At 36.2% G+C, this 24,155-nt stretch overlaps 1 protein-coding gene across 6 annotated transcripts; it reads right to left on the reverse strand.

Annotated features, from left to right (window-relative positions):
* Positions 1 to 2,120: 2,120 nt before the first annotated feature.
* Positions 2,121 to 23,628, reverse strand: LOC125674930 (uncharacterized). Of its 6 annotated transcripts, XM_056165622.1 has the most exons (7): positions 23,609 to 23,628; positions 22,865 to 23,042; positions 22,597 to 22,778; positions 19,214 to 19,933; positions 7,017 to 8,016; positions 4,868 to 5,057; positions 2,121 to 4,313 (listed from the first exon to the last, which is right to left on the reverse strand). In XM_056165622.1, exons 5-7 carry the CDS (start codon positions 7,767 to 7,769, stop codon positions 2,440 to 2,442), a joined length of 2,817 nt encoding a protein of 938 aa, XP_056021597.1. In that variant the 5' UTR covers positions 7,770 to 8,016; positions 19,214 to 19,933; positions 22,597 to 22,778; positions 22,865 to 23,042; positions 23,609 to 23,628; the 3' UTR covers positions 2,121 to 2,439. The 6 variants fall into 6 exon arrangements, with proteins under 6 accessions (XP_056021597.1, XP_048768287.2, XP_048768267.2 ...); XM_048912330.2 differs by lacking the exons at positions 22,597 to 22,778; positions 22,865 to 23,042; positions 23,609 to 23,628 and adding an exon at positions 9,209 to 9,335 and having other exon boundaries at positions 19,214 to 19,278; positions 19,490 to 19,753; XM_048912310.2 differs by lacking the exons at positions 22,597 to 22,778; positions 22,865 to 23,042; positions 23,609 to 23,628 and having other exon boundaries at positions 19,214 to 19,278; positions 19,490 to 19,987.
* Positions 23,629 to 24,155: the final 527 nt, after the last annotated feature.

The raw sequence follows: 24,155 nt of genomic DNA on the forward strand, positions 1-24,155 counted from the left end.
AGTGAGCATTGCTCACAGTACCTCTTGTTATCTTTGTCATTAAAAAGGCTTCATTAATTTTGCTGATACTGTATAAAAAGTGCATATTTAGGGAAAGCAGAAAGGGATTCACCACAATTGTGAATTTCGCAACCCCAAATATTTGACTCTGGGGTGGGTTCAAAATCTATTCATATAGTGTTGATGTGACAGTTATAGTATTATGTATTATAATATAGGGTTCATGGCGGGTGTGACCGGTCAACAGGGGATCCTTACTCCTCCTATGCACCTGATCCCACCTCTAGTGTTTCCAGGGGTCCGTGTTTGCCCAACTATCTATTTTGTATTGCTTATAGGAGTTATGAGATTGATCACTGTTCGTTATCTCCGCCTTGCATGTAAAGTATTTCATCATTATGGACACTTTCGGTGTATGTGTGTTTTAAAACACATCTTATTTCATACTTGTGTTGAATATTAGAATTTAACTTAGATGTGCAGAACAGAAAAATTACACACACACACAGATATATATATATATATATATAGATAGATAGATAGATTGATAGATATAATCGTATATATTTTGCAGCCATTGGGGGTAGTGATACTCATAGCTAATGATGATGACCTGTCAATCTTGAAAGGCCTGTGGGCCTCTTGTTTAGTTAAGTCAGTTTTAAATGTTTGCTAATCAAGCGACTAACGGCGATAAAAGCGCCAGTTTAAAATTTTAGGATCCATTGCGACATTAATCGCAATTTAGATTCTTGATTATACACCAATTTGTACATTCATATGTACATATACATGTATACAGCTATAAGATTCCGAGAGAGAGTTTTTTGGCAATGGTTCATTGTTTTCCGAAGACGCATTTTTCTACTTCTACCACAAACCCACGTTGGTATTAGAAAAGAAAAGAGATCAATGGGCATTGTGGATATTTTCACAAAAATATGAGGATCATGAATAGGTCCTCAGTACCCTCTTGCTTGTCGTAAGAGGCGACTAAATGGGGCGGTCCTTTGGATGAGACCGCAAAAACCGAGGTCCCGTGTCCTAGCAGGTGCAGCACGATAAAGATATATATATATATATATATATATATATATATATATATATATATAATATTGCAGTTCTGTCATTTTAAGACAAACGGACTGTCTTGATTTGTAACTAAAAAAATTCGCCACCTTGCCTTTACTTTGCTCGCTCTGACTTAGATTGATACCATCAACAAATTACGACTACTTGATTTTGATAATCGGATCACCTTGATCAATTTCCTTTCATACGTAATACCTTTAGAGGTATAATGCTTTGACAACCGCTCTTCAGGTCACTCGCTGTGCACGTTTTAACTCTGTTCATTTTATCTACACATGTACATGCCTCCAATTTGATATAATTTTTTTTTTATATATCAGCATGAAAAAAAAACTATTTCATTTAAACCGGATAAAGTCTACCTAAAAGTTGGTGTCATTATTAATATACAACATGCTATCATTCCAATCTCACAGAGTAAATGAAAATTCCTAATTTCATCATATTTGGCGAAAAATTCACAAATTTGAAGTATGTATTGCTTTAGAAAATATTGAGCACTCATTTGCATAATTTTCGAACTTACATATTCTGTGTCAGCAGCAACTTTGGTATTAAAGAATGGTACATACGCAAATGTGCTCTATGTTTTACAAAGCAAAATCTATGCATGTATTGTAAAATTTCAAGAAAATAGCCATTTTTCTCCAGAACCCTAAATTTGCTCAAAGTGGCTTGATATTTCTACTTGGGGATCATGTTGAAACAAATGTTCTCTTGGATATGCTTTACAACAAGTATAAAATAGGGGCCACATGAGACCTTTAGTTTACCTAATAACGATATTAAACAGCTTTCTAATTCGATTGCTGCGATTAACATTGCGCGGCGGCTTTTTAAATGTGCAATAGCCGTACCATTTTCGAATTTCATAATATTGCCTATTAACCAAACTAAGGCCACCTACATACGTCATCATGTTTGTTTCAGTTCACAATGCTAGGCTATTGAGTACGTAGAGTACAATAGAAGTTTACACTTCTCTCCAGTTTAGGTCATACGCTTTCAGTGTGATTTAAAAACTAATGTCAAAGTAGAGACTTTTACTGAGTAACAAATAAAACAACAATATAACAAACATGGTGATGCAAGTGTCGATGATTGTCGATTGCAGATTCATGAAGAAAGATTCTTTTCCTAAGTTTTCGTTTGTAGATACGGGTGGTGAGACCATGGTTTCATTCCACCTCAAGAAGGACCTACGATCGTATTGGACAAATTCATCAAAAAATAGTAGGGTAAAAGTCTATGATCGTATTGGACGAATTCATCAACAAATTGTCTAATAAAAGTATATGATCGTACTGGACAAATTCATACAAAAAAGCCATCCTAATAATACCCTGATCAGAAGTACACAGCCTCAATGTCCTGGTATAGACCGCCGCCATCAGCTTCCTGTCGCTCGTTAGAGAAATCAGATTCGAAAGAAAAATCAACAGATTTGGAATTTTTAGTTGAGACAGGCCATGGCGATGAATCAGTCGAATTGACCTCTTTCTTGTCGTTTTCAGTTGCTTTTGATTTTACGAATGTTGGGTCATCGGATTCGCAGAATGGATCTGTAAGACTTGCTGGTGATATTCTAGATATGACGGCCTGGGTTTTGAACTTACTATCGTCGTCACAATGGTGAGTGTCAAAGAATTCGCCCATATCAGTGCATTCCGAAACCGACTCTACATAAGCACCATTACAGCTACACAGACTTTCTCTGCTGTTGTAACTTGCATTTAGAGCTTCTTCGAAACCGCGATCGGTATTTTCGTCAAATCTCGGTGAAGCTGATATACCCGTATTGTCTGAAGATATTACTTGATGATTAAAGAAAGCATATTCCACAGATTTTTCCCTGTCAAAAAACTTCGGACCACTTTCAGAAAATTCGGTATTTATCCAAGGTGACCTAAAGTCACGATTTTGAACCGTATTTAAGTTATTTGATAAATATGTGTAAGGTTTTGATGATAATAATTCGCTAGTAGTAAATCCATCGAGGTCTGCATCTACATCAGCGACTACTGATACCATTGTTGCTGTTGATTGCGATTGTCCATGAATATTCAAGTTACATTCGTACTGTTCATCTGCACAGTTTGCCATGCACCCAGAGTCATTCTCATCTGATAGCTGTTCGTTATCTTTTTGATGTGGAAATAATGTTCTGCTTTGTCGCATCGATTGTCTGCTTGTTTGTTCAGGATCGGGAAATGTATGTGGTCTTTCAATGAATGTCACAGAATGAATTTCAACAGGTTTATTCTGAATTTCCTCTGAATGCATTGAACTGTTTTCGAGAACATTATCAATATCGCTTTCACTATACTGACCAACTATTCCTTCGCTGTCGTTATTTTCACTTAACTGTCGCGGGACCATACGGTCCCTACCAGCTTGGATTTCACAAATATAAGGTATTGCGATATTAGAAGATTTAAAAATCGTTCCACTAGCAGACCTTGAATGACCAAGAATATAAACATTTCCACTTGACGACCTCGAGTGTGATTGATGGAGACTCGGAGAGCTTCCAGAATTACTTCGTAGCCCCATCTTTGGTGGTTTCTTTCTAGGAATACTGCCTATTGACCCAGAATTAATCCCTCCGGGTTCCCCATGCAGTCGAGGAAGAGAATTGAAACCACACCTTTCTACATATATCCGGCCATCGGTGATTGTGGTTGGATTGCTGGCTGATTTCTTGTGTCCTTTTCCGACACTTCTGGGTAAACTGTCTGTATTCAAGCAGTCTGGGTGGTAGTCACTAGACATATAATACATGGAGTGTATGCTAGCAGTTTCAGTTTCTGACATGGCTCGAACCGTCAACATTGCGTTCCGGGGTTCTACATTCAATCGCTTTAGTGAACTATGGTCTACCGTGTCGCTAATGAATATGGATGGAAGATTTTTCTTCCTCATTTGCTCGTTGCGTGAGCCTGAAGAACCTGATCTTTGAAACTGCCTCATATCTCTTGAATCCAAAGACCCGCCATTACTGTGAACATCAACGTTTACTTTACTACAGTAATCATTCTTTGCTTTGATTTTGTTTTGAATGTTAAAATCCAAGGGGGACCCTCCATGGCACCCCCTAGTGGATGAGCTTCTACTTGTTCTGTCTGAGGGAGACAGATTGTTTGGAACATGAAATGTACGTGGCAACATTTGAACATCTTTGATTTTCCTTGTAAAAGACTGCAGTGTACAGGAATCTGGATCTGAATATAAAAAAGATTATTATTCTACCTAAACTATCAGACAATACTCAAGGGGAAATATTATCAAGTTAAGAAAATTAAGGTTATGATCAAGAATACAAGATCAGTGAGACTGAACAAATCTTTATTCATTATTCCTAACTTCACAGCAGATACAGGGCATAACACAATCAATGATGTGAGCAAATATTTCAACAGCTGGACAGATTGGTTATGCAGATTAATCATAAAGAAGCTCAACGCAAATGCATTACAAAATAATTGGGGATCAAATTCTGTCCATTTCCCTCATAATCAATACATTAGCTAAATAGTCTTAGACGCATCATCCAATTGACATTGCTTTGATGGAATAATGAAAACGATATATAGAAACTGACTGGTGGTGAACTAATATGTGTTTAGAAGATTGAAAATTATTCCCAGTGCTCTGGTCCAAGGAGTAATTGTCTTGCCAAGAGATTTCTTGAACAATATAAAGGAATAGGGAGATACATTGCAATTTGGATTGCACCAATCAATGAATATTTGATGAGAAACTGAATACAACTCACTTTCTTCGCTATCGTGTTTACGGCGCAAGATGTGCACTTTGAAAAAGTAACAGATCGCGTGCTTATACCGTCTGCTCCCAAACCACAAGAAGTAGGGTAAAACTAAAGCCTCCATCAGAGATAACCACGTGACCAGTTCTTCTGACAATCCCCTGTCTGTTCCAATGCTCATATATAAAAATTCTATCACCTGAAATAGAAATAACATAAAAAATCATGGAACTAATACACGAGATAGTATAGAGGACAATTAGAATAACATACAAAATCATGGAACTAATACACGAGACAGTACAGAGGACAATTAGAATAACATACAAAATCATGGAACTAATACACGGGACAGTACAGAGGACAATTAGAATAACATACAAAATCATGGAACTAATACACGAGACAGTACAGAGGACAATTAGAATAACATACAAAATCATGGAACTAATACACGAGACAGTACAGAGGACAATTAGAATAACATACAATATCATGGAACTAATACACGAGATAGTACAGAGGACAATTAGAATAACATACAAAATCATGGAACTAATACACAAGACAGTACAGAGGACAATTAGAATAACATACAAAATCATGGAACTAATACACGAGATAGTACAGAGGACAATTAGAATAACATACAATATCATGGAACTAATACACGAGATAGTACAGAGGACAATTAGAATAACATACAAAATCATGGAACTAATACACGAGACAGTACAGAGGACAATTAGAATAACATACAAAATCATGGAACTAATACACGAGATAGTACAGAGGACAATTGAACTTTGAGATCAATTCTAAAACTTTTCTTACACACAGATTCTACAAATCGATACTTCGGATCATTTACTGACAAAGTCTAATAAGAATAAGAGAGACCTCTCATAATGTTATCTGTAAAACATTAACGCCCACAAATAATAAGAATTGCTACGTGTGAAGTCAACATGATGATACAAGTAGAGTCGATAATGCTCGGCTGTCAATAAATTGTTAAAAAGCCACACGTTGTTTTTTCTGCATCGTGGTACAACCAAACCTATAGGAAAAAGCTATACCCAACACGAAGAAAAAACCCAATAATATCTGGACCAAATTTTTAACTTCTCCTTAACTACAGCAATTCCTCTTCCGGAACCGAGCTTCTGATCAACCGTTTTATGTCCCCTGTGAAATTAGATGACTGCATGTGAATAGTGAACCCCTCTAATAATTCTCGTTACTTCCTATAACACGCGCTGATTTGACCAGAATCTTTTCGTCATAGTTTAACATCCCTGCTATTTTCAAGAAATAATGTAATTTTCAGAGACTATCATACAAAATATAAGCTTAATGTGAGGGGGTAATTTTCCCCTCTAAGCTATATGAATCTCAGAGGAGGTTCCAATTTCCCCCTCATGGTATTATCAGAACACAATACTAATGGCTGGACAATGTCATTATCCCCAACAAGATTAGCATCAATGTCTATGGATTCTGCATCATCGCGATAATTGTCCCAGATTTCCCCCCTCCTATTTTGGTAATAATTATATCAAGTTGATAGGATTAAACTTTAATGGCTCGCTCTGATGGCCAACGGGAGAGTCATGCCCAGTATCTGGGTGATGTAGAAGTTAGATGTCAGTAAGGGATGGAAAATAGTGCTAACGATAAATACATTCATTATCAAATTCGATATCAAGTACAAAAATAATTTATCCATCCTTATTAATCACCACTTTCCACTACGGCAAATTTCTTATAATCTAAAACTTAAAGAGTGCTTATTTTCTTGCATTCACCAAAGACTAACGATTTGTACAAAACACTAACGATTAGTACCAAATACTAACGCTTAGTAAATGCAGTCATTACTAACTCTGATATTACGGAATTTCCAGTGTCTGGGTGATGTGGAATTTAAAAGCGAGTCTTGGTGAAAAGCACTGCTAGAGACAAATACTATCATTATCAAATTCAATATTACTTTATCAATCCTTATTAATTACCACTCTTCACTAGAGCAAATTCCTTGTAATCTAGAAATAAAGGAGCGTTTATACTGTTCTTTACATCCGCTAAGGACTAACGTTTAGTAAAAGCCGTTATTGGTACATTAACACTGATATTACGTAATGGTCCGAGTACTTACAACATATGGTATATGATTAAAGATGAGACCAAAACACGTCACCATGGTTACCAGGCGACAGAGATCGGCAGCAAAGTTCATCTGTCCGTAGCGCTCGTGCACGGTGTAATTTGGAGAAAGACCATCATTTTTCCTAGGTAAGTAAAATCTTCCTGCTCCGTATTTAATAAATGCAATTTTCTTTGCATAGTGAACGAGAGCAAGAGAATCGAATGAACACACAAAGGAAATGCAAGTCATTGTTAAAATGAACACAATCATAAATATCACGAAACCCAGTCCAAGATCTGAAAGCAAAAATAGGCAGTGGTTTTCGGTTTTAAAGTTATCTGGGACAGCTCCGATGATGGGTAACAGTCCGACAACAATTGCAACAGACCAGAACACGGGAAGAACAATCTTCACAACAGTAGTAGTGCTGACTTTGGACCGTGTTGTTGAAGTTCTGAGTATTTTTGACCAATGAAATGACAACAGTGCCAGATTTGACACCTGGACCATACGCGTGGTCAGTGCAGTCCACACAAAAAAGTTGCAAAGGTGATCATTCCAGTCAGACTCTGTAAGCTCCAACAGCGCTGGACTGAGAGGTATCACCAAGCCATTCAGCACCATACAGACAAGCATTGAGATTAAAACAACATCTGTCCCGTGAAAATGGCAACGATAGTGACACAAAATAATGATTGAGAGCAAGTCCTTGAGTACGGCCAAAGGTGTGAGTACGAGCCATAGCAGGGGACCTGCAGTCATATTCCAGGCCAAAGAATCTCAATCCTCACGCAATAACGGGCTTCTAGATCGATGCCGGAGCCACGAGCCTCTGTCGGATTTAAAGAGACCGCTAATCGCTGAATAAGTTTCCGTAGAGAGTCCGCAGTGATAGAAGCTTGTACTAAAAAATTGAGCATGCTGGCAATTGTTCGCAGGAATCGGACGTTGTCACTCTAAGCCGTTTCATCCTCCGAGCCACGCCAAGGTGCTTTAGATTTGGGCTTTTCTGAAAGTAAATAATTATAAGGTCTTAATTACAGGAATGAATACTATTCAATATCGGCAGTATTGATTGATCATGGGAGAGAATATCCTCTCCAAAACTTGTTAGGGGTAAAGTGAATTACTTGCAGACACTATAAAGAAGCTTCTTTTCCCTTTTCTTATCCCCTCTATTGCAACGGAAAACCTACGAGCTTGGTCTTTTATTTCATTTACGTCGACGTCTTATACAACAACATTTTTTTTTACATGTCCATAGCTCCAGGAGATTTGAAAATCAGATTTTATCGCACTGTAAGATTGTTGTAAGATGTTATCTTAGCGAAAATGTTGATTTTTATTTTACATGTGTGTTGCTTATTTGTGTAGATCTAAAAAAGGTTTTCTATGTATACAAGTATACGATCCTATGAATTTTATAAAAGCATGCTGAAAGGAATCAAACTTTGATTTGCAGTTAGAAAAAATAACTAAAGGGAAAAAAGAGGTCGTCAAAGTTTGAGGCGTTAATGTACACTAAAATGAAATTAGCAAGTGCACGCCTGACGTCCTTAAGGCTAAGCACTTAACAAGTTAATGGCAGCATGGTAGGCAGTTTCAAACTCTAAAACCACACAAAAAGGTTTTATGGCATGTAAAGTATGTAGGAAAGAAGAGGAGAATCGGTTTATTTACTCCAGGTATCTAAAACTATTTGGGGGGTGTCTCTAAAGTAAGAAATAAACGTCTTCTATTTCCAACCGACGATGTGTATTTATTCACTCTGTCTTTCCATTCGTCTATAATGTTTCTTACAATATGTTCCTAATTATGGATAATATTTCAAAGTCAGTATAGAAGAAAATGACATTGAAATCTTCACAACTGTTCATTACCAATACGAGGGTGTGTCGAATGAGTTTTTGTCCAACATATCGATCTGCATGTCTTCAAACTAAATACTGATAGACAAGAGGATCGGTATCGCGGATAATGATTATCACATTGTTTTAGCTTCACGATTGTTCCCTGTCAATATCCAATTACTCTGCCAGATAATTCACATCCGACCATATACGGCCTGGTAAATGATGTACTTATATGGTATGCTGTTGTGTTTGGTATAACAACTACCACTGGCAGAAATACAAATTGAAATTGCAATTGGTAAACCACCACAAATCAAAACAATCTAAAATAAAGAAATACACTCTTACCAAACCAGTTCCTTCCGAGGTCTTAAACAGTCTTTGTAGATGTGAGAAACTTTTGACGCAGTAAGCTTATAAATCTCTCCATTTACAATTTAGTATTCCAAGAGGGTTTTCATTTCATCATGGCTCCCTAACAAACCGGAATTGATAATTTCATTAGCATTTTGATTTATTTGGTTGTTTAAGATGGGTCATTCATTCCCCTACCCTTTCAATTATCATCTGATGGCTTCTCAATCAGGGTTCTCTCCAGCGGTGCTATACCTATTGACACATTCCGTGTTACAATGATAAATCTGATTCGCTCGAGAGGAAGACTATTGCCTGTCCACTTCGATGCCGACCTTACCCTTTTAATGCATTAAAGGGAAACTGAAGTCCGGTATAATACATATACACAATAGGATTTTCTCTCTCATTTTCTGTAGCAAACTTTGGGTGTTACACGTAGAGCATACGATCTTGAAATAATACTTAAAAGACTACAGTCAATTGTAGATGCATATAAAAGCCACCATGGATTTCACCAGATCAGCTGAATGTTTTGTCCATTCTCACATTGTGTTCAGTCGAAAGTATATCATATTGTATGCTGTACATCATTGAATCCCATTTCATTATAGACCTTTTTAAAAGTATTTGCGCCATGTGTTTTCATGCATAATTATTTTTTAAAAGATGGTATGTACTTTTTTTTTTGCAATAAGAAGACACCATAACAGATATATACCTCGTTGTGCGATTCATGTTCGTGGAAATTATAGCTTCTTAAAACAGCAAGAGGCCAAAAGAGGTGTAAATACCAAACGCTTTACAAATGGCCAGGTAACTGCAGACCCGTAGCTCACTTGGTAGAGAATTTACTGGTATCACATGTCTGACGAAAGACCGGAGAAGGATCACAACTTTTAGATTGGACATTTCCACGTTTCAACTTTTTGTATGCTATAAGATATACGTATATTCTCCAGGTATCTGTGAAAACATTTATCAGAAATATAACATACTAGGTGAATCGGATTTATAACATGGGTATTTGAAAATAAAATCTTCACTGAATGTTTTGTTGTGTATGTATCCATTTTCTTCACTTCACTGTCAGGATGCAATGAAATTTTCAGACATAAAGATGAAACGATTAGAATCCTTGTATAGAGGGAAAATCAATTATCAGGGCTGACTCTCTCTCTCTCTCTCTCTCTCTCTCTCTCTCTCTCTCTCTCCGTGTCAGTTATAAGTAGATGTCATCTTCATAAATTCTGATTTGCGATAACTTCATATCTGCAAACATGCTGTATGACATATCAGTTATAATTATATTTCAAATCAAAAGAAGTCCTCTCTTGTCATTAAAAGTACAGGAAAGCATATTGTATGACGAAAAGCATATTGTATGACGAATATCATAATGAACTAAGGAAAATATCGATAAATTCTTCAATAATTTGATTGAATAATTGATCAAGTTTACAATATTTTATAGTACTAACTCCTCGCATGTTAAATGCCGTGAGAGCAGGATTAATATTATAAAGCCTATTGGATTGTTTCTCCAGTCTCCATTTCATATATATGTTTATTGTAAAATGTTGATTATCATAAATAAATATTGTTCAAACTGAGCTGAATGGAAAAAAAAAATCTTCAGGAAAAGATTAAAAAGCCTTGGTACATGAAATATATCGATCGGTTAACATGTTTACAACCTCAATGTCGATTTTTCATACGTTTCCTTTTTTACGCTAGCGCTAGTTCCCCGAAAACAGTTTGACAGTGAAATTACTCCAATAACTCACGTCCTTTAAATATTGTCTGTTTATGTTCTGCTGTCCAAATGAAATCTATAAAATAGGGCTTCTGAAGAACGCTATTGATGGTGTAGATATCATATCATTTTTTTTTTTTTACATGCAATAACTTGTTATAATTCTGTATTATTGATAGTGAAACAAGAACAATGATTTTGCAATCGTATTACGTACGACCGTGGTTGATATAAAACAGTAGAAAAATCGTGGTGCAACTGTCACTGGAAATGTCATCCCTACTTCAGAAAATTATATTGACTTGTCAGATAATCATATCGACTCGTTAGATCATTATGTCGACTTGTTAGAAAAATATGCTGACAAGGGAGTGGCAGCTAATGGAGTAAACATGGCTTTTTGGCAAGGTACTGAGATCCTGTTTTCAAGATTATTTTCTGCCAAGTCGACATTATGATCTGACAAGGTAACATCTTTATCTGGCACGTGGTCACGTGGTTGGCAGATATACACCAGTAAGGGAGAGAGAGATTTCTTTACATCTCTCTCTGCAGTTTGTAGTTGTGTGTGTCACTTTGTGTGTGTGTGTGTGTGTGTGTGTGTGTGTGTGTGTGTCACTTTGTGTGTGTGTCACTTTGCGCGCGCGTGTGTGTGTGTGTCACTTTGTGTGTGTGTGTCACTTTGTGTGTGTGTCACTTTGTGTGTGTATGTGTGTCACTGTGTATGTGTGTGTGTCACTTTGTGTGTGTGTGTCACTTTGTGTGTGTGTCACTTTGTGTGTGTGTGTCACTTTGTGTGTGTGTGTGTGTGTGTCACTTTGTGTGTGTGTGTCACTTTGCGTGTGAGCTGCATGTTCACGTTATTTATAATAAATGACAATTTTCATCTCAGAGAGTGTTTCACTTTTATTACCATTTAATTCAGGAAAATCTAACGTCAGTGAGCTTGCAGACATTTTGAGACAAACTTCTTTACGTAGTCGCACATTTATAATTAGTTCTTTACATCACTCTCAATTCTTTTCGTTGGGTTTTATTATAGCTTTAACGACCTATTCGAGAATTGGTCACTCATATAGAAATATCACTAGTTGTGGATGTGAAGTGCCACAAAATTGGACGTGTTCTTAGCGCTCAGTGGCGTAGCTGTCGGGATTGCTGACGCTACCATGACATTAAATCTTTGTTTTTTATGGAATGCCCGTGACTTGCTTCTGATACGGAACGTTTGGCTATGATACATGCTACTACCGTATGTTAAGAGTTAGGTTTGACATGACAACCAGGACCGAAAATCGAACCCGAGGTCTCATTGTGAAGCGAACATCCGAACCACAACAGTACCGAGACCGCTTACTGCCATCTTGTTTATTGCTTTCGTGTAAACCTGTCTAGGGATGATATATACATTACACTTTTGAGACACGGTTGGAAATTTATGACAACCAGCTATTCTTGCTATGTGATACATGGTACCATCGCTGCGATTGTACGATGATACAACTGTTCGGTGGCGATGCTACGATGGTTACTATCTTACCATCGCCATCCTTAATACATGTATAAGTTTCTGCATGCGCCAACGACAAAATGCACGTGCGTTCAAGAGAGAAAGTGTGACTGAGGAAATGGCTCAAATGTTTCAATATATTTTTTCAATATGCATTTTTACACATGTTATATTTTTACTTTGAAAGCGGGCACGTAGTATCAGAGGATAGGAGGGCTGGCATTTTGTCTGACCGAGAAAATCTCCTTACTATTTGCTACAAGAAAATAAATTTACTAGCCTTGTGCCCCCTAACATGAGAATATATTAAAAACTGCTACTATAATCTGAAACTCCCACTACGACCATACCCCTCCCCGCTTGACACATATAAACATTAAGGTAGTACTCTACATCGTCATAATGGCTGACTTCCTTTAAAAACATGGATGACAAAATCGATGTCAGCAATATTTGACTTTTCCTTTTAAATACGTAGCCGAGTAGCTCAGTAGGTTAACACGTTGACTGCTAATAAAAGAGAGAGAAAAAACACGTTGACTGCTGAACTGTAGGTCGCAGGATCGAATCCAGCAGGGGTTTTAATTTTTTTTTTTCAGATTACCTTCTACTAAAACTGTATTTTTTGACAAAATAAAGTAAATTTGAAAATTTTCAACTTCAAAATATTGTTTTACATATCCTCCACTTTTCATCTACATCAAATTTCTCCGGTGTAGCATACCTCCTTAATGCAAGAATGTAGTAATTTGACGAAATGATCACAAGTAAACCTCCATTTTAGTTTATGAAGTAGTAATCATCTAAATATTGATATTATGCGTTTATTTCGTTTGTGAATTGGCATACCAAATAGGATTATAGTGTCAGCTGTCCCCAAGCTTTAGAAATGTCATATAACATGTTTGGCCCTTATGAAAAAGAAATACAGGACTCTGAATCCCAGACCTGTATCTACATGTATCTATTTATCATTCGGTATTTAGTGCATAATACACAGATAACGTGAGTAACTGATCCGTGATATATGTATATAAAGGTCACTTCAAACTTCAATGTCACTTCAACTGTAAAACAATAGCACAGACTTTTTTTTCTTTCTTTTTTTTTTTTTTTTTTTTTTTACATTTATATATACATGTATATATATATATATATATATATATATATATATATATATATATTATATGTATCTAAGTTTTGGTATATTACATATATACATGGATACGTGTAATTGTTTGAATCACGTTACGACATTAACGGAAGATCCGGTCATCACTGTTGTCAACCCCATACGAGTCTAATTTCATTTTTAGAAATACTTTTAGAAGAATATCAACATTCTCAGAAAAACTTTTTATGTTACACCTGTACTTTTTGTCAAATTCAACACGGTGTAAATAATTATATGTAAAGTATATTTGCTGAAATATGGCCTGCATTTTATCAGAAATTGATATATTTTTGGAAAATTATTCTCGTTATAAAGATAAATTTCAACAACACAAGTATGCTATGCTATTTATGTTAACTGTTGTTCCTTTCATTCTTCAGCCTGTTCGCGCATGCGTACATACATTGTAAATACAAATAACAATTTAACTATGGCAGTGGTACAATGGTACATGTAGCATCGTACCATCGTCATTGTGCCATCGCCATCGCGACATCGTAAGATTGCGGCGATATTATGATGGAGCACCTAGCTGGTAGCAATAGGATTCCATAGGGTAGAGCCAAGGAAGAAAAATGCGTGTATATTTTGAAAAGTACCCAAAACGCGGCAAACTTCGCTGAAGTGGAAGGCCCAGACAGTCAGGCCACACTAGGTTTTCTAGATAAATTATTGAAGAACAGAACGGGAATAAAAGCATCGAGTTGCATATTCCCTGGGAGAGCAAATGACCAAATTGATGGTGTGTAATTTCAAATTAAGTACCTTTGTTAATATTCATTAAAATATTTACTAAGACAAGTGTCTGTGACCTCGGCTGTGTCTCGGTTGACGGGATGAACTTGTCAATGTTACCCTCAACTACATGCACTATCTATATTATAACTGAGTACACATCAAGTTTCTTGAAGACCATTATGTGATAAGAAGTTGGCATTTGCACGAGAACTGACAATCAAGATATTGAATGCAATGACTTGTATTCACAATAAACAATATATCAACAGTACTGAATTCAATAATACCGTGTTTACTAGTAAGATTTAGCCTCTAGTATAAGCTAAAATGTCAAACTGTTTTCGATTTTGTTTACTTGAAATGACTGGTATTCCCAATTATTATGCGTCCTGTTTGTTTCTTTCTATATATTTTATACACTACTATTTTCGCACGGATAAATGTACACCATCACCATTTCTTTTGTTTAACTTCACTTTTTATTTTAACTTTTATACATCATAGACACCTGATCCCACCTCTGGTATGTCCAGGGGTCCGTGTTTGCCCAACTCTAAATTTTGTATTTGGAGTTATGAGATTGATCATTATTTGTTATCTTCACCTTTTCATAATATGGTATAATTCCGTTTATCAAAAAGCAAAGTGCACATTCGCGGGTTCGAACAGGACAACGCGCTTGGTATACGAACGCGCCATTCCTTACGCCACCGCTGTTATTCTCTATATATTGACTAAAGTTTACTACCGGTACTAACAAATATAACCGTTAGAAAGAAAAAAATTTCAAATATTTGATTGATACTAAAAAGATGAGTTGTCATCCATTTTTAACTGTATGCTCCAATAAAATAGCAAACTAATCACTACCGGATATGAAATATCCGCATCATTCAACACTGGATGTACATTCGGAAAGATAGGGGATCCATTGTTCCATTGAAACGTGAATATTGATATATTTTGTTAAAAAATAATAATAATGTACAGACAGGATATTAATTATAATAATGTTACATTTTTCGTATACCACGCCAATATAGTAGTCTGGGTTTTGACAAACAGTGCACGAACAGAAATAAAATGCTACATAGTTATATAGATATCTAACATACGTTGTTTATATACCTTTCTTTCACATTGCTTACGGGTTATAGTACGCCTCATTTCTTTTACGTTATTACGTCCGCGTTATTACGCTTTCGTTTTGCGCGTTTACATCCTTTCACGTTACTACGCCTTTGCTTCGCGTTGATATGCCTTTATGTTGTGTCACAACCCCTATGATTCGCATGATTACGCCTTAAGAAATATTATTTTGTTTATTAAGTAATCCTAATACGCTTTCGTAGAAATCAAATTCATTGTAGCATCAGATTTTCTTTAAATAATTTGAATTCATCCTTACGTAAAACAGATTTAAATTTGTTCAAATCATAGACTCTAGATGTTAGAACTTCTTTACTCAGATAGTCGCTAAATTAAAACTAAGTCAGAATCATTCCGGGTTTTTTTGTGCATGCTTCTGCATGCATGCATGTTTCGGACTACTTATACTTAGTGTTGACAAAATCAATCTATATTTCAACCAATCAACGATAAAATGCTAATGGTCTCATCTTTCACGCTTCTGGGTCGTCTTATTGTTGAGTTTTTGTGGTGTTTTTTAATGGAGATCATATTTGAATTCTACATACATTGGGCTGAGCACTTTAAGTGTACCATGTTTAATGTACATGTATATTGGAATAATTGCATAATGATCTACATGTATTCAGGGTTTTTAATAACTCTTTGATACTTTCTCTGCATATCTATTGTAAATGTCCTGTATTGTGTTATGTGAAGTTTATTGCATATGCCCTGTTATTTTATACGGTATATGATCTGAATCCAATAAATGATCTGTGTATACTAATGTCCCAGAACACAAGTTCGGGAATTTTCACACCCAACTCGGCCAATATTCACCAATATAAGTTCAATAAATCTCTCTTGTACTCGGGCGTACAACTTTGGAATGAATTACCATTTCCCAAAAGAATATCGCCCTGCTTCAAGTTCTGATATTTTATGATACACAAACATTAGTATATCTTATTGCCTATATTTCATTATATCATTATTGTTGATCATTTGTACTATCGTGTGAAGTTATTGTTCACTCTCGGTAGAAGCCTTGTGTTATCTTTTTATCGAATGACCTATCTACGTTGCATACAGCATTATCGTTTTTATCATACTCTCGTTCCAATAGCAGTTCCACTTCTCTTGATCGAGCGTGCAAATTCTTCTCGAAGATTTTAATGAATCGGAGTTTGCTTTTGTTCCCAGTGACCATTCACATGGAGATAATGAGAGCGTGATCACACAAACTCGCTTTTTAATTTATTCAAACTCTACGGTCAATCGGGGGTTGGGGGTGGGGCGGGGGTTGGGGGTGGGGTTTGCGTGCACGATCAAGCGCAGTGACACGTCGTAGAACGATAGTACAGCTTTGTTTCATAAAGATTAGTTAATTCCAGGGTCAGAGAGATTGTCTTAGCGAGACATGTCGCGGGGCTCACCTAACTGAGGCATGATACTACAGCCATGTGCTAGAGTACAATCCGCCTTACGTCATAGGGCATATCAAAATTTATTTCATTCCAAAAAATATGTGCGAAAAAGACATAGTTTTGATGAAAATTAAACTCCTTGGTACATCCAACTGCACATATAATCATGACTTTTGAGGATTTGAGGGCCTTATACTATCGTTTCGAAACGCGGGAAGAAAAGAAAAGTAGTGTGAAAGTATATAGATCTATACAGACATATCTACATTTCCAATGTTTTTGCATTTGATATTTTTACCAATTTTATAGCTGAAGAACTGTAGCTCTCTGAAAAAAATATTGGTACGGATCTCTGATTAATATTTTTTTCCAGAGAGCTACAGGTCTGCAGCTACCAATTGTAACGATAGCCATTTCCTCGTGAATGCGATACAGATGTGAATAGTGTGCGTATAAATCTTGATACACGTAGTATGTCTATTTTAAGGGCTGGGAATTCCGACAGAAATGAAAGTAGAATGTAAATGTAATAATGAATGTTGTAGTTGAAAATACATGAGGGTATGAACCGCAGCATTTCACACCGGCATACTTTTCATGGATGTCTAACGCACTTCCTGAAGTATGCAGGCATACAACGTGGCAGTTCATACCCTTTACAAATATTTCCAACTATGATATCTATTTATCTCATGTACATGTTAACAGTCTATCGTTGCTTACATTTCATATTTCTTCATTAAAATGCTTTAGTCTAATATTTCAATTACCGATTAAACTCCCAAATTGACAGAAATTGACAGACCAGTAACATTTGGTTTAGCATGATCGTGTGATGTAATTATTTAAAGCATCCTATCATTCAGACATCTCACAAAATCAGGACCCCAAACTCTCTCTCTCTCTCTCTCTCTCTCTCTCTCTCTCTCTCTCTCTCTCTCTCTCTCTCTCTCTCTCTCTAAATACTCGTACATACACAATATAAATATTGTACACATAAGAATACAGAGTTTGAATACACCTTATATCTGGGTTTGCTGTCAAATACTCTGTACAGCTAATTATAGCTGCAGAACTGTAGCTCTCTGAAAAATATTTTGACATAACAGAGAGCTACAGATGTTAAGATTTTTTAATATTAAATTTATGAGACAGCAACTCAAGAATACAACGATATTAGGCCTCAACCGTGCGCAGATTTTTGTGCGCCGTAAATCGAAGGTTTTATAAGAGGTGGATCTGTAGCTCTCTGTTATGTCAAAATATTTGTTCAGAGAGCTACAGTTCTGCAGCTAAGCTAATTACAGACTGAAACACTGTGGCAATCATACACAGATTAACATACATGTATTCCCCACCCTTGTATATATGTGGGATGGCAAAGGAGGTAGTTGTGTTGTGATTGTGGTGCTATCCTCTCCACCTCTCCTAACTCTAAAATTTTACACTAAACCGGGACGGTGACTAGAATGATCTCATTTTTGTTGTGGGATAAATTTTAAGGCTTGCAATCTATTTTCATGTGAGAAAATACAGCGATGTGTAAATATATGTGCAATATAGCCATGTGACTCGGGTGAGCGTCGTCACCCACTGGCCTTTTATCTATTTCTTGGTGTCTCCTGCGAGATATTAACAAGCAATATTACATCCCCCACAACATTTTCCCTGTATGAATATCCTATAAAATGAACGTTCTGTTGCGGTTTTACAAGCATTTTACACGGTAACGTATCGGTCTATATGTTTGATTAGCTCCGAGGGCGTAGACAGGACAAAATTGAAGGGAAAAAATCAAATCGGCAACACGAGCCTCTAGGATATTAGTTGACTGACAGATGTAAAAATGATTCATCGCATAACAAAACTACAACAACAAACTGAACAATCAAATAAACATCAAAACGCTGTAAATGTATTATTTCACAAGTGTTGATTGCCTAAACTGGGCAATCTGAACATAACAAACCGGTTCTATTTCAATTTAAGTCATTATGCGCCCTGCGCGCAATTTGATGAAATGAACAGAACATGAAATATACAACAGACAGGTGAGAAGTAAAGCGTACTATATACACCTGAGACCACTCGATGGCCTTAACGGACAAACCAGCATAAATTATTTAAACCTAATCAATACATGACGATGAATATCTTGATTTTTCATAGAGACGGTTTTCAAACTAAAGTTACATATACAGATGTAAAAGCATGGGCAGTGAGTCCATATATAGTAACAGGTGACCTGCCTGATTTCTATTACCTTAGAAATTGTGTTACCATGACGATCAGAGACATGTGTCTGTGGCGATTTGATGAAATCATGCTCTACAACAGACAGTAGTTATGGTTTAGAATAGTGTTTTATTGGGCAACTTAAATCATTTTAATTTATGGCATTATTGTGTTTAAAAGGAGAAATGTGTATCAAAATGTGGGGAAGAATGAGAGAGAGATGAGAAGAGAGAGAGGAGGAGGAGAGAGAAGAGGAGGCAGTAAAGAGAGAGAGAGAGAGAGAGAGAGAGAGAGAGAGAAATACCTGGCAGGTTCCTCGATTTTACTAAACCACTATAGAATCCCATATTTTCTTTGTTCATGAAGTCACATTGTCAGAAGAACAGGTGTATTCTAATCTTCCGTTCGCCGCACGTTGGATAGATTACAATGGTTCATTCAGGTTTATTACCACAATACTCGCTTTTGTACGATTAAAATCAAAAGGTTACCCAAGCATTTCGACACTAGTGCCCTGGGAACGGGTCATTTCTGTTATCCAATGTGTGTGGATGTGAAGAGATGCTTAATTAAGCTTACCTGACAGGTAATACCTGGGCCTCGCCATAGTCGAGGGTGTTGTTCTCACAATACAGATGCGCATGTCATTATTTTTCCGCCGAAATCGATTTCTATGTCAAACACTGCAACACGTGTTAACAAAGACACTGAGTCCACGTTTTCTTCTCCAAGAGGATTACTAAAAAAGCTGGAAAATATGCCATGTACACTCTTTTAACAAGTTTATTGATCTCTCGTCACAGTTGATCTGATGCGAGACCCTGAAACGCAATCCATCAACAGAATTAAAGGGATAATATAAATATTTATTAAATACTAACATGTAGATCTATTAAACTGACGATTTATCGAACCCTTTGTTGCTAAAGAAAATTATACCCATTTGACTTCACTAAAATAGGCTCAATTCGGAGTGTTTATATTGCTTTAATTTTTTTTTCAATCGCAGTTCACTTTCAAAGCTGGAAAATCTGATAAGATTCCCACATGCAGTCATTAAATTTATGCATTGTTGTGGGATTTATGATAGAGGAGGGGTGCAATTAATATTTGAATAAAAAATGGAAAATATGATTTCGATAGGAAATCTGATCCACAACTGTCAAACTGACTGATGATACCGTATTCAATATGGAAAATGTTGTATGTAATGCACCGTGTCTCTAGCAATTGAACTTTTAGTAAATTGTAAAGATAACACAACACAATGATACCGTTTGTAATTGATACCGCTTAAATACAAAAGCCCGGGACTGTGGACCACAATCTGCTAACCCTGGTTGGAATTTCGCTTGCCGACAAGTTCAAGTTCTTTATGCCGTATAGCAAATTATCTCTCTCTCTCTCTCTCTCTCTCTCTCTCTCTCTTGATAGACCAGTAACATTTGGATTAGCATGCTCGAGTGATGTAATTATTTAAAGCATCCTATTATTCAGACACCTCACAAAATCAGGACCCCAAACTCTCTCTCTCTCTCTCTCTTCTGATTCTCAGCATAGAATACATGTATATTCATCATTTACCTTATCATTTATGGTTAGTTCTCCTGATAATGGCCATTAATATATTTTCCTAACATACCGAGCTCATCAACTTTTTCAGCATTAAAAAGTTGTACCGTTTTGGGGTGGGTTTTTTTAAAGAATAAATATTCTTTCTATACTGTATTGTCAAATTATTATGAATAATTATAAAATGGATGTTTGAGTATGAAATGAAATTCATGTTCAATATAATTTGGTGTACAAAGTTTACCCTCCCATCCTCCAGTGTCAACACACAGGTCCTATATGTAACGTGGGCAATGTTTGTTTTGTTATATGTAACAACCAACAGATGTACCATATTGAAATTTAGATAGTTGATCAACACGTGTTGCCAAATTACGACAATCAATTAAAATTGCATATGAATGTTATTGGTGCACACGTTTATATGCTTTGACCGACTCTTAGTTACTTCAATTTGAGAAGGACATTACCCTTTTTATACCTCTTGCAAACCAAGGCTAGGGTGGATTACTAGAAGCTGCAGAACTGTAGCTTTCGGGGAATAGGGTTGGGGTGGGTGTTGTGTGTTAGGTTAGACCAGGGCCCTACAGATCCACACGTTATAAAAACTTTCAATTTACAACGCAACTTTTTCTGCCCACGATTCAGATGTTAGCACAGCGAGCGCTAAAGTATGGAGGATAATCGTGTTAAAAAATCGAAGCATATAAACATGCAACCGTTTTAATTTTTCCTTGTTAGCAAGAGACGGTGTTATAGGAAAATTTGTTTACGCAAAATATCCACTTCTACCAAAGCAGCCTACACAATTACATATGCCAGAAGTGGTTAGATCAAATGTGGATTCTAAAAAATTCTAAAGAACTTTTAGTCAACTTGAAATAGCAAACTTTTCTCAAATCAACAAATATCAAAACGTATGACTTTTCAACACTTTACACGACCATTCCTCACAATAAGTTAAAGACTAGACTTTTTGACGTCATAGACAGTTGCTTCCTCAACAAAAAACAAAAATGGAAAACGCAAATATTCATATCTACATTGTAGTGATCATTTATCCCAAAATTACTTTGTTAAACTCTGATTCCATGCACAAGTACTCTGAAGTTGAAATAAAAGATATGCTGGAGTTCCCCATTGACAATATCTTCGTGGTCTTTGATGATCAGGTCTTCCAACAGTCTGTTGCAAATCCAATGGGCACGAATTATGCTCCTTTGTTAGCTGACCTGTTTTTATATTCATATGAAGCAGAATTTATTCAAAAACTTCTACGTGAGAAGAAAACATATTTTGCTGTGGCCTTCAATTCGACATTTAGATATATCTATTAACAATAATAATTTTTATTTATATTTCAATTCGATATATCACTGTAAACTCGAAATAAAAGACACCACAGAGTCGTTCACCTCTGCTTCATACTTAGATATTTTATTTAATGTAGATACTAACGGCAAACTACATGTAACAATTCAATTTTATGACAAACGGGATGACTTCAGCTTTTCCATCGTGAACTTCCCATATTTATGTAGCAATATTCCATTATCACATGCATATGGTATTTATATCTCTCAACCGATTCGATACGCAAGAGCTTGTTCTGCGTATGGCCAGTTTTTAAATCGAGGCAGGCTACTGACAAACAAGTTGTTGGTGCAGGGGTTTCAACAGTCTCGTTTAATATCAGCATTTTGCAAATTCTATGATCGTTATAACGATCTAGTTTGCCAGTTCAACCTATTATTGAGTGAAATGTTGTCTGGCGTGTTTCGTACCGATTGTTAGGCCGTTCTTGACACACTGATTTTGACTACGAATAACTCCGTTTACCTGATCAAGATATAGGGCTCACGGCGGATGTGACTGGTCAACAGGGGATGCTTACTCCTCCTAGGCACCTGATCCCACCTCTGGTGTGTCCATGGGTCCGTGTTTGCCTCTCTTTTTTGTATTACTTATTGGAGTTGTGAGATGGATCACTGTTCGTTATCTTCACCTTTCATACACTGTACCTTTAACAGAAAGTTTATGCATGCATTACTTAGTTATCTGAGAAAGTTGTTAACTTGTGATACATCTTAGTATAACATAGACTTACGTGGAAACCAACCATGTCCATCGGGCTTGGTCTAATGTAAGCTTATATCAAATATATGTAACATATAGGTACTGTAAGTGTAAATTATAGTACAATGCAAAGGGCAGCAAGAAATGTCGCTATTGGATGTGAATTATCCACTTCTATCCATGCAGTACACAATACAACAGCACTCATTCTGTAAATAAGTCATTTCTACATTGACATCCTGTGGTATCAAGCAGTGACTGCAAGTATAAATCTACTAAGATTGCTTAAGGAGGTATGCTACACTAAAGAAATTTGATATGGTTGAAAAGTGGAAGATATATATATACAACAATATTTTGAAATTAAAACTTTCATATTTGCTTATATAGTCAAAAATGCAGTTTTAGTAGAAAGCAATCAGAAAAAAATAATAAAACCCCTGCTAGATTTGAACCTGCGTCTACAGTTCAGTAGTCGGCGTGTTAACCTACTGCGTTACTCGCCTGGGCGAAGATTCTTTAAATGAATAAACAAATATTGCTGATATTTATATTTTCATTCAAGTTTTAAAAGGAAGTCAGCCATTATGACGATATAGAGTACCTCCTTAAGACATCAACATCTTCACAGTTCATCAGCCATAAAAAATATATCTGACACAGACATGCTGTTGAAAAGACATTCGCTGAAATGATGGAAAAGAGATATAAAATTTTCTTTTGAAAGTACATTATATAAGTTATGTGACATTCGTTATTGATAGGTGTTACTTACTCATTTGAATTTTTCCTTGTGTTGACTATTGTCGCTGTATTTCCGTGTATTTGATCATGTCAGTCACGTGATTCGCCATCATTCTACTATCTCACCTTTAACATGTAGGATTAGTTAGCAAAACTGCAATGACGTCACGAAGGTACCTAATTTGTAGCTGTATAGGTAAACGATCGGCTGTTCATTAGAACTGAGTCGTTGTAGAATAGAAATAAAGTTCTTGTTTTCGTGGATGATGCAGGATAACCCATTCGGTCCCGAATGTTATTTGAAATATAAAAGTAGCCCTATCGGCTTTTATATTTCAAAAAACATTTCTCGACCTCAGAGACTATCCTGCAACATCCACGAATACGCAAACTTTATTTCTTTTAAAAATCATTTTAGTAGGAAAAGTAATACCCATAACTACTGTTATCTCGTATTATCGGTTCAGGAATTATGCTAATAATCTTTACGTTGATTTGTAGCGATTCTTTTGAATCTTATTAAATATGAAACAGAATAAAAAGTGCATGTATTGTAGAACACAGATCGCATTATCACC

This window comes from Ostrea edulis, chromosome 1 (genome assembly GCF_947568905.1).
Source record: "Ostrea edulis chromosome 1, xbOstEdul1.1, whole genome shotgun sequence".
NCBI lineage: Eukaryota > Metazoa > Mollusca > Bivalvia > Ostreida > Ostreidae > Ostrea > Ostrea edulis.